A 19,095-nucleotide genomic window follows, 5' to 3' on the forward strand; every position below is an offset into this window, starting at 1 on the left:
CATGTAGAAGTACGTCATGCCAATAAAGCCATTTGAATTGAATTGAATTGAATTGAGAGAGAGAGACTACACACGACACTGGAGAGAGAGAGAGAGAGACTACACAGACACTGGTCACGGTTGTTGAGTGGATGGGGGCTCTGTCTAAAGGACCCCCTGGGGGGGACAGGATGATGTCAATAAAGAGCACTTCCTCCGGCTCTAAAGCTCGGCTCCTGGACGGATTACAAACGTATCGGGTGCAGCAGTGGGGGGCGACAGTGGCTCAGGAGGTAGAGCAGTCGTCTGGTAGTCGGAAGCTTCCCGGTTTGATTCCGGCAGTGTGTCAAAGTGTCCTTGAGCGAGACACTGAACCCCTAATTGCTCCCGATGAGCAGGTCGGCACCTTGCATGTGTGAAGCAGGGTGTTACATACATGCTCACCAACTGTCCCTGAATAAATAAAGTAGGTTAAAAGCTACGTACATGGGGCGGCTAGGTGGCACAGTGGGCAAGGCGCTCGCCACCAACGCAGGAGATGCTGGGTTCGAGCCCAGCTCTCGGCGTTGCTACCAGCTTGGCTGGTCTTTCATACTAATACAATTGGCAGTATTAGGGGGTGGGAGGCTGGTTGGTGGGGATCGGACGTTGTGGACAGCGACTCCTACAGGTCGGTTGGTGCGCCTGCGCAGTAGAATAAGGAAGCAACGGGGGCAGCGTGAGCCTCCCACGCAGACCCCCTCGACGCTGAGAGATCGCGCTGTTCAGGTGAAAAGATGCGACGGCTGCCTCCTCGTGTACCGGAGGGGACACGTGATGTAAGGCTTCGTCCTCATTGCAGCCGGCCTGTGGGAGGCATGGCCTAACAACGTTCGAGACAGGGGAGGGTAGGATTGGACGATACGAAATTGGGGACGGGAGAAAAATAGAAAAATGGGGAGAAAAAATAGATAAAAAAAAAAGCTACGTACATGAATACACTCTTGAATCGTAGTATTGATAGACCAAACTCTTTACTGTGATTTCTTGTGGTCCTTGCTAATATTCTCTTGTTTTATTTCCATTGTCAGATATCCTGCAGTACTACCTGAGATGCAGCTCCGATCAAACCAACCCATTCCAGCAGGTTTGTGGTCCATGATGGGACTAAACTCTTCTCTCACTCCTCTGTGTCCTTTCACCCCCAACGCCACAACTGGTCAATCACACACTTTAACCAACATTATTGCTAGCGTGTGTTGACGTGTTCCTTTAACTGCGACCTATACAATAGATCTGCTGTCCGCGCCGACACATTCAGTTTCTAATGTTGCATTGATAACACGCTCAGTATTTTACAAATTAGAGGTTTTTTTATTTGATGAATGTGGCCACTGATATGTGAAAATAAACGAAATGGGTTTTATTTCTGTAAAAAAAAAAACATAGAAAAAAGCAAGTGGGGGGCGGTGGGCAAGTAATGTACTCGTTGGATGCCTGAACACTAGGGGGTGTAACGATTCGACCCCACAGCGTTTTGATTAGATTACAATTCTTCAGGCAACGATTCAATGCATCGTGAAATATCTTCATTTGACCACGATTCGATTCGATTAATTTTCGATCAGTTAATTCCCCCCCAAAAAAAAGTATACACAAATGTGGCTGGGGGAACTGATTCACTCAGCATGAATGGACTATAGGTCAATAAAAAATCGACATTAAAAAAAATGTAAATAAAATTTGAATTGATTCTTAAATTTTCAAATCGCTGCAGTTGAATCGTTACCTTAGGACTGAACACAGATTAACCCTTTCACTGCCACACGACAGCCGGTTAACCCTTTCACTGTGACAATACAGAAGGTTAGCCCTTTACTATCACACAACCGACGGCGATGCTCCATCATTTGTGTGATAGTAAAGGGCCGTCGGTTGTGTGATAGTAAAGGGCTAACCTTCTGTCGTGTGGCAGTGAAAGGGTTAACACCAGCATCACGACTACAGCTCTGGTGATATCTGACAAAAGGGAGGAGGTGTTTAAGTGATGGTTCTGGTGGTGTAACCGGTCCAGTGTTGTGTGTCGTCTCGTCTCTCCAGAAGCTGTCTGGGAGCCACAAGGCCCTGGTGGAGATGCAGGACGACGTGTCGGAGCTGATGCGCTCGTCCACCAGAGAGTATCCCCTGTCCAAGGTGTGTTCCCTCCCTCCCTCATCCCTCCATTCTTCATCCCTCCCGGCCTCATCCCTTTCAGCCTCATCCCTCCATTCTTCACCCTCCATTCTTCACCCTCCATTCTTCACCCTCCATTCTTCACCCTCCATTCTTCACCCTCCATTCTTCACCCTCCATTCTTCACCCTCCATTCTTCACCCTCCATTCTTCACCCTCCATTCTTCACCCTCCATTCTTCACCCTCCATTCACACACACACACACACACCTGGACCCTGTGTGACACCATTCACCCCCTGCTGCCCACCTGCCCACCTGGACCCTGTATTGTCCCGGGACGAGTCCTTCCACTGTCTGCACAGGGGGACAAATGAGGGCTGACGTGGGGGTGGGGGGGGAGAGAGAGAGAGAGGGAGAGAGAGAGAGAGAGAGTAGGGCTGTTTCCCCGAAGCCTGTTTTTGGGTTTCGAACTTCATCAGGGTTTTTCGAACGGACGTTTGAACCTTCGTTTTTAATAATACTATAAAAGAAATCCAAAAAAAGAATTATTTCTAATTTTTTATAAATATCCTCAAACTAAATCCTCAATTTGAATAAAGTGATTAATCTGATTAAATGAGTATTAAAAAATAAATTTGTAATGTTGATTTAAAATTCGAATGCCAACGTAACGAACGAAGGTCCGAACGTTTGGGCTCAGCCCTAAGAGAGAGAGAGAGAGGGGGGAGAGAGAGACACAGAGAGAGAGAGGAGGGGGTAGAGAGAGAGAGAAATATGTGCTGAACTCGTGGAAACATTCATATCGTGCCATCAGACAGTGTTTACCGTGAGGACTGTAGTGATATTTGCGGGCGGGGGGAGGGGGGAATAATGGAGGCTGTCCTTGAGGAGACGGTAAAGGTCACTCTGAAGGAAAGGTACATAATATCATTCTCTGTCCATCACACTGAAACCATCACAGTCAGGACAGACAGCTGAAACCATCACAGTCAGGACAGCTGAAACCACCACAGTCAGGACAGACAGCTGAAACCACCACAGTCAGGACAGACAGCTGAAACCATCACAGTCAGGACAGCTGAAACCACCACAGTCAGGACAGCTGAAACCACCACAGTCAGGACAGACAGCTGAAACCACCACAGTCAGGACAGACAGCTGAAACCACCACAGTCGGGACAGACAGCTGAAACCATCACAGTCAGGACAGCTGAAACCACCACAGTCAGGACAGACAGCTGAAACCACCACAGTCAGGACAGACAGCTGAAACCATCACAGTCAGGACAGACAGCTGAAACCACCACAGTCAGGACAGACAGCTGAAACCATCACAGTCAGGACAGACAGCTGAAACCACCACAGTCAGGACAGCTGAAACCACCACAGTCAGGACAGCTGAAACCACCACAGTCAGGACAGACAGCTGAAACCACCACAGTCAGGACAGACAGCTGAAACCATCACAGTCAGGACAGCTGAAACCACCACAGTCAGGACAGCTGAAACCACCACAGTCAGGACAGACAGCTGAAACCACCACAGTCAGGACAGACAGCTGAAACCATCACAGTCAGGACAGACAGCTGAAACCACCACAGTCAGGACAGCTGAAACCACCATAGTCAGGACAGACATCTGAAACCACTACAGTCAGGACAGCTGAAACCATCACAGTCAGGACAGCTGAAACCATCACAGTCAGGACAGACAGCTGAAACCACCACAGTCAGGACAGACATCTGAAACCACCACAGTCAGGACAGCTGAAACCATCACAGTCAGGACAGCTGAAACCATCACAGTCAGGACAGACAGCTGAAACCACCACAGTCAGGACAGACAGCTGAAACCACCACAGTCAGGACAGACAGCTGAAACCATCACAGTCAGGACAGCTGAAACCACCACAGTCAGGACAGCTGAAACCATCACAATCAGGACAGACAGCTGAAACCATCACAGTCAGGACAGACAGCTGAAACCACCACAGTCAGGACAGACAGCTGAAACCACCACAGTCAGGACAGCTGAAACCATCACAATCAGGACAGACAGCTGAAACCACCACAGTCAGGACAGCTGAAACCACTACAGTCAGGACAGCTGAAACCACCACAGTCAGGACAGACAGCTGAAACCACCATAGTCAGGACAGACATCTGAAACCACCACAGTCAGGACAGACATCTGAAACCACCACAGTCAGGACAGACATCTGAAACCACCACAGTCAGGACAGACAGCTGAAACCACCACAGTCAGGACAGCTGAAACCACCACAGTCAGGACAGCTGAAACCATCACAGTCAGGACAGACAGCTGAAACCATCACAATCAGGACAGACAGCTGAAACCATCACAGTCAGGACAGCTGAAACCACCACAGTCAGGACAGACAGCTGAAACCACCACAGTCAGGACAGCTGAAACCACCACAGTCAGGACAGCTGAAACCATCACAATCAGGACAGACAGCTGAAACCACCACAGTCAGGACAGACAGCTGAAACCACCACAGTCAGGACAGCTGAAACCACCACAGTCAGGACAGCTGAAACCACCACAGTCAGGACAGACAGCTGAAACCACCACAGTCAGGACAGCTGAAACCATCACAGTCAGGACAGCTGAAACCATCACAGTCAGGACAGCTGAAACCATCACAGTCAGGACAGCTGAAACCACCACAGTCAGGACAGATGAAACCATCACAGTCAGGACAGCCAGCTGAAACCATCACAGTCAGGACAGATGAAACCATCACAGTCAGGACAGACAGCTGAAACCATCACAGTCAGGACAGCCAGCTGAAACCATCACAGTCAGGACAGATGAAACCATCACAGTCAGGACAGACAGATGAAACCATCACAGTCAGGACAGACAGCTGAAACCACCACAGTCAGGACAGCTGAAACCACCACAGTCAGGACAGCTGAAACCACCACAGTCAGGACAGCTGAAACCACCACAGTCAGGACAGACAGCTGAAACCACCACAGTCAGGACAGACAGCTGAAACCACCACAGTCAGGACAGACAGCTGAAACCACCACAGTCAGGACAGCTGAAACCACCACAGTCAGGACAGACAGCTGAAACCACCACAGTCAGGACAGCTGAAACCACCACAGTCAGGACAGACAGCTGAAACCATCACAGTCAGGACAGACAGCTGAAACCACCACAGTCAGGACAGACAGCTGAAACCACCACAGTCAGGACAGCTGAAACCATCACAGTCAGGACAGACAGCTGAAACCACCACAGTCAGGACAGACAGCTGAAACCACCACAGTCAGGACAGACAGCTGAAACCACCACAGTCAGGACAGCTGAAACCACCACAGTCAGGACAGACAGCTGAAACCACCACAGTCAGGACAGATGAAACAATCCGTTATCTGGTTCATAACAAACCTGTAAATGTGAATCTAGTAGCCTGGTTCGTACAGATAGTCCACATGATGGACAGGAAGGGAGAACGTTAGGCTCATGCTTCCTGCAGCTAAACCAGCAACATAACACCAAGTAAACCTCAACATGAAATGGTAATAAGTGATAAAATATTGAGAATGAGCAGAGAGCTACGCTGGCCTGGTCGAGTCAGCGGCAGCGTAATGTACTAATCGCCCGTCTCCAGAGACTCTGCTGTGAAACACCCGGGGCCATTAATGCAACAGATTGTACATACGCACGATAGCGTACAAAGAAATACACAAAGCTTGCTTACCGCCGTCTAATTTGTTATGTTAAATCGAGCCCTAACCTGTCTGTCTGTCTCTCCGTCTGTCTGTCTCTCTGTCTCTCTGTCTGTCTGTCTGTCTGTCTGTCTGTCTGTCTGTCTCTCCGTCTGTCTGTCTGTCTGTCTGTCTGTCTGTCTGTCTGTCTGTCTGTCTCTCCGTCTGTCCGTCTGTCTGTCTGTCTCTGTCTGTCTGTCTGTCCGTCTGTCTGTCCGTCTGTCTGTCTGTCTGTCTGTCTGTCTGTCTGTCTGTCTGTCTGTCTGTCTGTCTGTCTCTCTGTCTCTCTGTCTCTCTGCTTGTCTGTCTCTTCCTCTTCCAGGGGAGTCTGGAGGAGATCCAGGGGGTGCTGAACACCACAGAGATCAGCCTGCACCAGCTCACCGCCCTGGTGGACTGCCGCAGCCTGCACATGGTGAGGCGTGCGAGGGGGGGGGGGGGGGGCAGCCTCGCTCCCCAGGGTGGCACCGTGTCTGGTGACGGGAGAAGGGCCTCGGATTCAGATTCCTTTATTGTCACGACGTCATTCGGTATCTTTTACAGCAAAACAATAAAGAGTGAAATTCACCTCGTTGTGGTTCGTCGACCGTAGCGGCATCCGATATAATATAATATAAAATAAGATATTGATTGATTGATTGAACATTTTATTAACAGATTGCAGAATGGGTACAATACAGCACGGCTCAATACACACAATTGTTAAGGGGATGCAGACCAGAGAAAGACTTTCGTCTTGTTTACATCAGGGTCCCCCATTTTCAATTCATCATTATGACATTTATGACATTACGCAACATACAGATATACAGTACTGTTACATTTATGACATACAAGATATGCAAATATACCGTACTGTTTACCAGAGATCCTGACAGAAACGATATACTGTATACTGTATAACTATGTACACTCGAGGGGGAGGAGAAGGCCACGAGGAGGAGCTCAGTCTCCCTGCCAACACAGATAACATCAAGATGACTATATACAATTCTAAAAAGGTATGCAGATAACCGGATGCAGATATTACACTATTATAAAATATAAATAACATAAGTGGCTAATGTACAGTTCCAACAAGAAGTACTATGTATGTTACGTGATGTTGCCTGGGAGTTGATTCGCTGTGACGGCTTGTTGCAGTGGAGAGAGTTGTTAACGAGTGAAACCGCGCTTCCGCTGTTCTGTTGTCCGGGATGCTGCTGCGACCGCACGACGTGGCGTCGACTCCGATCACAGTCACCCACCGGGGGTCAGGCCGGGGTTAAACCGCCTACGCGCCTCTTGAGGAGTCCATAGTCGGCTGCCGCTGGGCCTTTGTGCCCGCGGTGGCTGCGCGTGGGTGTGGGTGTGAGTCCCTTTCATCTCGGCTGCCCTGCTCTTGAGTGCTCTGTACCGTGTTGCCCTGCCCCCTGGCCTGCACTCTGGGGCGCTGTTTGTTATCCGCGTCGGCAGGGAGACTGAGCTCCTCGCATTCCTTCTCCCTTTAACCCTGTCGCCCCCAGTGCCTCTTCAATTAGATTATATTTAGGGATGTTTGATATTGGCTTTTTTTTTTTACCGATATCCGATATATATACCGATATTGTCCAACTCTTAATTTCTGATACCGATATCAACCGGTAGCGATATATGCAGGGTTTCACCCCCCAAAAAACTGAATAATTTCAGGTAATTAACATTACCTATCTCTTGTTAACACAACATTATGCATACTTTTGACAATAAATAAAATAAGAATTTGTTCTTACTTGCTTGCTTGGGTAAATAATGCTTAAATAAATTATTTGAAAACCGATAACTTCCGATATTACATTTTAATGCCATTATCGGCCGATAATATCGACCATCCCTAATTATATTAGATTCTAATGTATTGTCATCATGCAGCACAAGTACAGCACAACGAAAATACGTCTGGCATACAACCAGAGTGCAAATGTAGCAGTAAAGTGTAACAGTAATATACAATATACAGGTGATAAAACGGGGAATGAAATATTTAAACTAGTACTACTGAGTGTAGTGCTAATCAGGGGTATGTACATACAGAGTTGTAGTATTAATATGTACAGTGATACAGGTATAAAGACACTATGGCAGTAAGTCATACTGGCCAGCAGTGTAACTAGTAAGAGTAGGTAAGGGATACGTACAGATATAGTATCTACAGATATGTAAAAAGGAAGGCATGTACAGACATGTGGATAGATATATATAAAGTAAGCATTTATTAAATATATATGTATGTCCTGGTGGTGGACCGCAAATGACATCACGCCATAAATCCATCTCTATGAATTAATGTTTTTTTTTTTTTTTTCCAACTTTACTTTATTTTCCTTTCGGAAACTTCCTTTGTGCAGTGTGGTTAAAAGACACACATACAGTCACAATACATAGACACTCGCCACTATAAAAAAAACACCAGCTTCGTTAAAACTACAATAGAAAAGACCACTATATAAAAAAAAAAAACACCAACTACATTAAAACTACAGTACTTAAATCATGATATATTAGAATCCATATGGAGCAGTTCTATTATATGTACCGTAATTCCTCTAATAGTAACCGGTATTCAATTAAAAACCGGGTCTCTATTAATGACCGGGTGCGCTGTTGAGCTAAGCAATTATAAGCCGGCCTCCTAATACAAGCCGGGTTTCATGTAGAGGAATTACGGTATTTCCCTCAACGGATTTACCATAGGCAATATATTTTGTTATTGTTGTTATATGCTGGCCTGGCTGTGCAGTAAATACCATATAATGGTATGGTGTTAATGTTTACCAAGAGAGTAAGCCTACCTCAGAATTGTATAAAACGAAGTTATTATTATTATTATACCAGTATTGTGATTGTACTATTTTACTTTATTTAACTTTTTTGACCACCTGTAATTGCACTGTTTACTACTGCATTTCATACAGTACTTGGTTTCAATAAATGAACCCAGTACATTTTACTGGGTTCAAACTGACACAAAATTTTGATTTATTCATTATGATCTGTTTGAAAATTAGAAATATAGGCCTCTCTCTTATACATGCCTCCTTCTAATACAAGCCTGGTATCCGCTACAGTTGAAACAAATACAAGCCAGGGTTACTATTAGAGGAATTACGGTATATATATAATAAAGCATATTATTACATGGCGTTTTAACATTCGCCGAACTGCTTGATTGTGATTGGTCAATAGCCCCTGACAGCGGTGAGTTCTTTTTCGATAACCACCGGTGATTATTGTTTTTCGCAGCTGGAGTAATCAAGCCCCACTGACACACAATGTTTCAGTGCAATCAGACACACCTGCCGGGCTGCCGGCGATAATAATAATCACTTTATTTGGGCTGACAGCGGAGCCACAGAACAACTGCGTCTGCATTTGATCTCGTCTTGTCGATGGTGTAAAATGAATTAGGTATATTGTTAGTATGTTAGCCATGTAATAAGCGGGATAATGTATAGCCTATACTCGGTCATTGTTGCAAATAATTGACCTACACTGACGTTTAAAACACCTCGGCGAGGCGGCTCGGTATTTTAAACTCCGTGTCGGTCAATTATTTTGCGACAATGACCTCGTAGCTATATATTATCCCTTACGTAATACAGGTGATATGTGTCCATCAGGTGGAAGGGGTCTATTTCAAATGTAGCCTAGAGTAAAGACCCTAACCCCAGCAAAACACATTTAGCTTTTAAGTAGTATTAAAAACTGCAGCTACCCTGAACTAATAATAATAATAATAATAATAACACGCTCTACCCCCCCCCCCCCCCCCCCCCCCCAGGACTACGTGCAGGCCGTGACGGGGCTCTGCTACGACGGGCTGGAGGGCGTCATCTACCTGCTCCTCTTCTCCTTCATCACCGCGCTCATGTTCACCTCCATCGTCTGCAGCGTGCCGCACACCTGGGGGGCCAAGAGGTGAGGGCACACACCTGGGGGGCCAAGAGGTGAGCTGAGGGCACACATATATACCCACACCTGGGGGGCCAAGAGGTGAGCTGAGGGCACACATATATACCCACACCTGGGGGGCCAAGAGGTGAGGGCACACATATATACCCACACCTGGGGGGCCAAGAGGTGAGGGCACACATATATACCCACACCTGGGGGGCCAAGAGGTGAGGGCACACATATATACCCACACCTGGGGGGCCAAGAGGTGAGGGCACACACCTGGGGGGCCAAGAGGTGAGGGCACACATATATACCCACACCTGGGGGGCCAAGAGGTGAGCTGAGGGCACACATATATACCCACACCTGGGGGGCCAAGAGGTGAGCTGAGGGCACACATATATACCCACACCTGGGGGGCCAAGAGGTGAGCTGAGGGCACACATATATACCCACACCTGGGGGGCCAAGAGGTGAGGGCACACATATATACCCACACCTGGGGGGCCAAGAGGTGAGCTGAGGGCACACATATATACCCACACCTGGGGGGCCAAGAGGTGAGGGCACACATATATACCCACACCTGGGGGGCCAAGAGGTGAGATACCCACACCTGGGGGGCCAAGAGGTGAGGGCACACATATATACCCACACCTGGGGGGCCAAGAGGTGAGCTGAGGGCACACATATATACCCACACCTGGGGGGCCAAGAGGTGAGGGCACACATATATACCCACACCTGGGGGGCCAAGAGGTGAGGGCACACACCTGGGGGGCCAAGAGGTGAGGGCACACATATATACCCACACCTGGGGGGCCAAGAGGTGAGCTGAGGGCACACATATATACCCACACCTGGGGGGCCAAGAGGTGAGCTGAGGGCACACATATATACCCACACCTGGGGGGCCAAGAGGTGAGCTGAGGGCACACACCTGGGGGGCCAAGAGGTGAGCTGAGGGCACACATATATACCCACACCTGGGGGGCCAAGAGGTGAGCTGAGGGCACACATATATACCCACACCTGGGGGGCCAAGAGGTGAGGGCACACATATATACCCACACCTGGGGGGCCAAGAGGTGAGATATACCCACACCTGGGGGGCCAAGAGGTGAGGGCACACATATATACCCACACCTGGGGGGCCAAGAGGTGAGCTGAGGGCACACATATATACCCACACCTGGGGGGCCAAGAGGTGAGCTGAGGGCACACATATATACCCACACCTGGGGGGCCAAGAGGTGAGCTGAGGGCACACATATATACCCACACCTGGGGGGCCAAGAGGTGAGGGCACACATATATACCCACACCTGGGGGGCCAAGAGGTGAGCTGAGGGCACACATATATACCCACACCTGGGGGGCCAAGAGGTGAGCTGAGGGCACACATATATACCCACACCTGGGGGGCCAAGAGGTGAGCTGAGGGCACACATATATACCCACATATATACCCACATATATACCCATATATATACCCATATATATACCCATATATATACCCACATATATACCCATATATATACCCACATATATACCCATATATATACCCATATATATACCCACATATATATACCCATATATATACCCATATCCCCATATATATACCCACATATATACCCATATATATACCCATATATATACCCACATATATACCCATATATATATATCCATATATATATCCCCATATACCCATATATATACCCACATATATACCCATATATATACCCACATATATACCCATATATATACCCACATATATAACCATATATATCCCCATATCCCCATATATATACCCATATATATACCCACATATATACCCATATATATACCCATATATATACCCATATATATACCCATATATATCCCCATATATATCCCCATATATATCCCCATCTATATACCCATATATATACCCATATATATACCCATATATATTCACATATATCCCCATATATATATATCCCCATATCCCCATACTCCATTTTCAAAGTCTTCTGCATCTCGTTCCAACCGCCGGGAGCAGCAAACTGGAAACTGGAAGGAGGACTGACCGAAGGAAGTGCCGAACTGCTTTCGATACACGGGCACGATGTGTTTCACGTGGAAGTACCTCCGCGTCTGAGCGTGTTAGGCCATGGAGCGCCCGGTCTGACGTTAACGCGCCATCCTCCCGTCGGAGCAGATTATTACCGTTCCATGTGAATTATAGTCCAGAACGACGAGAGAGAGAGCGAGTCATTCTCACACGTTCCCGTTATTGGGCTCGACGGCTAGTGAGTGGAATAATAGTGAAAGGAAACCGTTAGAGCCAATTTGTTGGTTTAGATGTGCCATAGTTCATATTCCATTTATTTAGTTTGCATTTCCGTATTTGTATACATTGTTTATGGTACCATTCCATGCCTATGAGAAGTTGGGTTCATGGCAGCAGTTCAGACTGACAAGTAGGTGGCTTACCTGGCTACTTAATGATGAGTATGGGACTGATGGCATGCACGTGTGTGTGTGTGTGTGTAACCGGCAAAGAGTATACCGTTTTTTGACCGTCGTTTCGTGGACGTCGTTTTGGTTGTGGTGTTTGTTCACTTAAAGGTAGTAGCTAGGGATGCTCGATATTGGCTTTTTTACCGATACCGATATTCCGATATTGTCCAACTCTTAATTTCCGATACCGATATCAACCGATACCGATATATGCAGGGTTTCCCCCCAAAAAAACGGAATAATTTCAGGTAACTAATAATTTCACTGGATGCATTCAAAGGGCTTTCTAAATGTAAGCATTATCTGTGCAAAATATGATAATTAAAAAAGTAAAAATTAACATTACATATGGGGCGGCTACGTGGCGTAGTGTGCAAGGCGCTCGCCACGAATGCAGAGACGCTGGGCTCGCCTGTTCGAGCCCAGCGCTCCACATTGCTTTCAGTTTAGCTGGTCGTTCATACTAATACACATTGGCCGTATTAGGGGGTGGGAAACTGATGGGTGGGGATCGGGCATTGTGTCGGTTGGTGCGCCTGCGCAGTAGAATCAGGAAGTGTCGGGGGCAGCGTGAGCCTCCCACGCGTTACTCCTCGCCACTGAGAGATCGAGCTGCGCAGGTGAAAAGATGCGACTGCTGTTACCTCAAGTACCGGAGGGGACTTGTGCTATGTATGACTTAGTCCACATTGCAGCCGGCTTGTGGGAGGCAAGAAACAGCGTTCGTGACAGGGGAGGGTTGAAGTGGATGATACGAAATTGGGATGGGAGAAAATATAGAAAATGGGAGAAAAAAGTGGATCATTACATATCTCTTGTTGTTGAATTAAACCAACATGCATACTTTTGACAATAAATAAAATAAGAATTTGTTCTTACTTGCTTGCCTGGGTAAATAAAGGTTAAATAAAAAAAAAAAAAAAAAAAAAAAGTTTTTTTGTTTTTTTTTACCGATACCGATATTTTCCGATATCACATTTTACTGCCGATATCGGCCGATAATATCGGACATCCCTAGTAGTAGCGTTTACTTTATATATTACATGCAAATTGTGCATATTGGTAATTGTGTGGTAAAAAAATAAACCCACTGGGGAAGTATTATTGCAACGGACCTTGTGGACATTCTATCTCTTGATCAGACGAGGAGTAGCCTCCACGAGCCACCGACGCGTCGATTCAGTTCTAGCCGGTTTCAGCCTCATCAAGGCGTGTAGGTTTATTGTTTCTCAGTCGCAAGGTCATTCAAGCCTTTATAGAAACTATACTATAGCTAAACTAACCTATGCTATTATGAAAGATCACATTATTGGCTTGGCTAATACAATTAATTACAAGCGGCACGGTGGTGTAGTGGTTAACACTGTCGCCTCACAGCAAGAAGGTCCAGGGTTCGATTCCCGCTTGGGGACCAGGTTTCCATGATGCCAGGTACCCAGGTGGGGTATCTCCCAGGCCTTTCTGTGTGGAGTTTGCATGTTCTCCCCGTGCTCGCAAGGGTTTCCCCCCCGATAAGATAAAACCCAATGGAAAAACATGCACAACAACAGATCGCTAACGCTGTGGCGTCCTTGACGAAGACGGACAGGAGCACTTGGATTGGTCCCCTGGCGCGGCTCACGTTGACGCCTGTCTGCTCCCGGCTGCCCTTGGGGGGGAAGGACGACGGGATGGGTTAATCGCAGATACGAATTGCATGCATGCATCGCATGTGTGCCGATTGATGACCTCTGAGCAGGTCCTAAATTATTATAAATTATTATATATTATATTAATATCAGATTCCAGTGTGAACCGGTCCCGCTCCTGAACTGACCCGCATCATGCGCACATTAAACATTGAGGACACTGAAGTCACATTTTTTTTTTTTTTTTTTTTTTTTTTTTAATCTCTCTTTCTCCGATTTTTCTCTGTTTTCTCCCCGTCCCAATTTTGTCGTTGTGCCAATTCCCCCCCCTCCCCTACCTGGTTGTTGTGCGCATGTTCTCCTACTGGTCGGTACAAGGGAACCCTGAAGTCATCCGCACGCTTCCTCCGACACGTGCAGCGACCTGGCAGCGAGGACTCTCATTGGTGAAGTGTAACGCGTGGGAGGTCACGCTGCCTTCCTCAAGTCCTGCCTCCGCTGAGCAAGCGCCCCAGACCTGACCTGTAGGCGTCGCTGTCCACAACGCCAGTTTCCCACCCACGGCTCCCCTCCCCCTAACCCAGCCAAACGAGTTAGTATAGCGATCAGCCCGAGCCCCAAGGCAATGCTGACTCCGGGAGTCGAGACCGCAGCCTCTTGCATTGGTGACGAGCGCAATCTCCGCTACGCCACCTGACCGTTTATGGTTTCATTTATAAGTTGATGTGCAGTGGAGGCCAATCTGTGAGCAGATGATAATGGGGGCGAGGAGGGGGTGAAAGAGAGACATTTCCTCTTTGAATTTGCTTTCAAACACAGACCGGTTATGATACGTCTCCTCAAGTTTTTGCTTGTACAGAAGTATCTCCCCAAATACGTATAAGGTAAACACCTCACTGTCCCTCCACTGACCACCTCCATCACAGCTGTCTTCATGTCTGTATCCACTGACCACCTCCATCACAGCTGTCTTCATGTCTGTATCCACTGACCACCACCTCCATCACAGCTGTCTTCATGTCTGTATCCACTGACCACCACCTCCATCACAGCTGTCTTCATGTCTGTATCCACTGACCACCTCCATCACAGCTGTCTTCATGTCTGTATCCACTGACCACCTCCATCACAGCTGTCTTCATGTCTGTATCCACTGACCACCATCATCACAGCTGTCTTCATGTCTGTATCCACTGACCACCTCCATCACAGCTGTCTTCATGTCTGTATCCACTGACCACCTCCATCACAGCTGTCTTCATGTCTGTATCCACTGACCACCTCCATCACAGCTGTCTTCATGTCTGTATCCACTGACCACCTCCATCACAGCTGTCTTCATGTCTGTATCCACTGACCACCTCCATCACAGCTGTCTTCATGTCTGTATCCACTGACCACCTCCATCACAGCTGTCTTCATGTCTGTATCCACTGACCACCTCCATCACAGCTGTCTTCATGTCTGTATCCACTGACCACCTCCATCACAGCTGTCTTCATGTCTGTATCCACTGACCACCTCCATCACAGCTGTCTTCATGTCTGTATCCACTGACCACCACCTCCATCACAGCTGTCTTCATGTCTGTATCCACTGACCACCACCTCCATCACAGCTGTCTTCATGTCTGTATCCACTGACCGCCTCCATCACAGCTGTCTTCATGTCTGTATCCACTGACCACCTCCATCACAGCTGTCTTCATGTCTGTATCCACTGACCACCTCCATCACAGCTGTCTTCATGTCTGTATCCACTGACCACCTCCATCACAGCTGTCTTCATGTCTATCCACTGACCACCTCCATCACAGCTGTCTTCCATGTCTGTATCCACTGACCACCTCCATCACAGCTGTCTTCATGTCTGTATCCACTGACCACCTCCATCACAGCTGTCTTCATGTCTGTATCCACTGACCACCTCCATCACAGCTGTCTTCCATGTCTGTATCCACTGACCGCCTCCATCACAGCTGTCTTCATGTCTGTATCCACTGACCACCTCCATCACAGCTGTCTTCATGTCTGTATCCACTGACCACCTCCATCACAGCTGTCTCCATGTCTGTATCCACTGACCACCTCCATCACAGCTGTCTTCCATGTCTGTATCCACTGACCACCTCCATCACAGCTGTCTTCATGTCTGTATCCACTGACCACCTCCATCACAGCTGTCTTCATGTCTGTATCCACTGTCTTCCATGTTTATATTCACAGAGTGACTCCCACCAGTGCAGAATAAGTGATGAATGTCAATCTAGAAGAGTGACGTAAAAGTCACGTGAATTCTGACACGACTGTTCAGACTGAGAGGTCACATTGCAAAAAAAAATTAAATAATCAGACCTGTATCTGATTTAGCACCACATATCAAAGTGGTGCCGAATCAGAATTGAAAAAGCTCAGATTTGACGAGATTTTGTGTCCCGTTGACACTGTCGTGAAATAGATCTGATCTGAGTCACACATGAGCGCGGAAGAAAATCAGACGTTTTGCCTGCAGTGTGAACGCAGAACCACCGGCGTACATCCAGCACACGGTTTGATTGATTGATTGATTGATTGATTGATTGATTGAAAACCTTATTAACAGATTGCAGCATGGGTACAATACAGTACGGCTCAATACACACAGTTGTTAAGGGGATGGAGACCAGAGAAAGACTTTCGTCTTGTTTACATCAGGGTCCCCCATTTTCAATTCATAGTGACATTTATGACATGTACTGTTACATTTGTGACATACAAGATATGCAAATAATACAGTACTGTTAAACAGAGATAATAATATAACAGAAAATATATACATACGAGGGGGAGGACACTGTACATTAGGAGGGGGGGGGGGTGGGCGGGAGAGTGACGGTGACTAATAACTGCAGGAAATGAGCCGTCGGTAAAAGATTTTATCGTCTCTTCCATTTCACTGCATTTTCTCACTTCTCTCCATTTTACGCCGAAACCGCCAAACGGACCGCGGAGGTCGAGAGATATACGAGTCGTACGAATCAAACGGAAGCGCCCCCCCGGTGTTGTTGTGTTTATATGAAGGGCTCTTTCTTTACGCCCTCGATGGGTGTGTTGAGCAGCGTTGGGGACTTCCTGTTTCCTCGCTGGAGAAGAGAAGACTGGTGTGTTGTCTGTCTCCCCCCCACCCACCCACCACCCACCCACCCACCCACCCACCCCCCACCCACCCCCCACCCGGGGAACGTGGCCAGAGGCGCCAGCTGCTTCCCCCAAATAGACGGCTTCCTGTTATCTCCATCTCTCTCTCTCTCCATCTCTCTCTCTCTCCTCTCTCTCTCTCCTCTCATTTTCTCTCTCTTTCCCTGTCTCCCTATCCCCGCCTCTCCCTCTCCCCCCTCTTTCGCCCTCTCTCTATCTATCTCTCGCCCTCTCCCTCTCTCTCACTCTCTCTCCTTCTCCTCTCTCTCCCCCTCTCTCTCCATCTATCTCTCCCCCTCTCTCTCTCTCCCCCCCCCTCTCTCTCTCTTGATTGCTCAAAGTCGTCCTAAATCTAAGCCCGAGCGGTTGTTGTGTCGTTCTATGAAATCCATCCGATGTTCCGTCTCCTTCCCATCGAGCGGCAGGGAGGATTAGAGCCCAGAGGCCTGAGAGCAGGACGGGTTCCCAGGAGCAGGAGCAGGAGCAGGAGCCTGGCCTCCAGCTAGTCTGACCCAGGAGCAGGCCTCCAGCTAGTCTGACCCAGGAGCAGAGCAGGCCTCCAGCTAGTCTGACCCAGGAGCAGAGCAGGCCTCCAGCTAGTCTGACCCAGGAGCAGGCCTCCAGCTAGTCTGACCCAGGAGCAGGCCTCCAGCTAGTCTGACCCAGGAGCAGAGCAGGCCTCCAGCTAGTCTGACCCAGGAGCAGAGCAGGCCTCCAGCTAGTCTGACCCAGGAGCAGAGCAGGCCTCCAGCTAGTCTGACCCAGGAGCAGAGCAGGCCTCCAGCTAGTCTGACCCAGGAGCAGAGCAGGCCTCCAGCTAGTCTGACCCACACACACACTCAGAGACACAGAGACACACACACACACACACAGATACACACACACACACACAGACACAGATACACACACACACAGAGACACACACACACACACAGAGACACACACGCACACGCAGAGAGAGACACACACGCACACAGATACACAGACACACAGACGCACACACACCATATACACACAGAGATACACACACACACACACACACACACAGAGACACACAGAAATACACACACACACAGATATACACACACACACACAGACACACATATACACACACAGAGACACACATATACACACACAGAGACACACACACACACACACACAGAGACACAGATACAAACACACACAGACACACACAGACACACACACACACACAGAGACACATAGAGACACACATACAGAGAGACACACACACACAGACACACACAGACACACACACACAGACACACACACAGACACACACAGAGACACACACAGAGACACACACACAGAGACACACACACACACACACACACACAGAGACACAGATACAAACACACACACACACACACACAGACACACACACACAGAGACACACACACCACCTCCTCGGGCTCCTCAGCTCTATCTCAGCGGGAGCTTCCATGTTGTAAAGCAAGATGGCGTCCCCCAGTGTTATTTGTGGTGTTATGATCCATGTAGGCAGATTCTTCCTGCCCCCCCCCCCCCCCCCCCCCCTGTGTGACTTCACGGCCCCCCTCTGTGACCTCACAGCTTTACGGCTTTGCGAAGAATTGACTCAAGATGCTGCCGATTACGACGGCCTTTTCTTCACCGTGTGACTCGCCGCCCTGCTGCTGTGCCTCCTGTATGTAAATGTGCCGTCTGTTACAGTAGAGAGGCAACGCTATGATGTCATGGATTAGTTACGCCGGGGAACCCCCCCCCATGTGGCGCCATGGCCACTAGAGGGAGACATTTCACCATGTTCTGCTCTGCTCTGACAGACTCTGCTATTGGGCTTCAGCACAAGACCTTTGTGCTTTACTGTTGCAGACCTTTGTGCTTCAGAGTTACAGACACAATAGAATAGAATAGAATAGAATAGAATAGAAGTACTTTATTGATCCTGAGGGAAATTCAGCACAGTAAACATTTAGGTAGTCAAAAAAAATCACAAATA

At 48.0% G+C, this 19,095-nt stretch overlaps 1 protein-coding gene across 1 annotated transcript in view; it reads left to right on the forward strand.

Annotated features, from left to right (window-relative positions):
* The window catches only part of ttyh3a (tweety family member 3a), a gene marked incomplete at its 3' end in the record, with an annotated part of 98,673 nt that overhangs the window by 53,927 nt on the left and 25,651 nt on the right, over nt 1–19,095 (forward strand). The window contains 4 exon segments of the mRNA XM_084328330.1: nt 1,050–1,105; nt 2,059–2,151; nt 6,198–6,290; nt 9,675–9,811. Of these exon segments, the coding sequence (XP_084184456.1) occupies nt 1,050–1,105; nt 2,059–2,151; nt 6,198–6,290; nt 9,675–9,811 (379 nt within the window).

This window comes from Notolepis coatsorum (genome assembly GCF_963971535.1).
Source record: "Notolepis coatsorum genome assembly, chromosome: 14".
Classification (NCBI taxonomy): Eukaryota; Metazoa; Chordata; class Actinopteri; order Aulopiformes; family Paralepididae; genus Notolepis; species Notolepis coatsorum.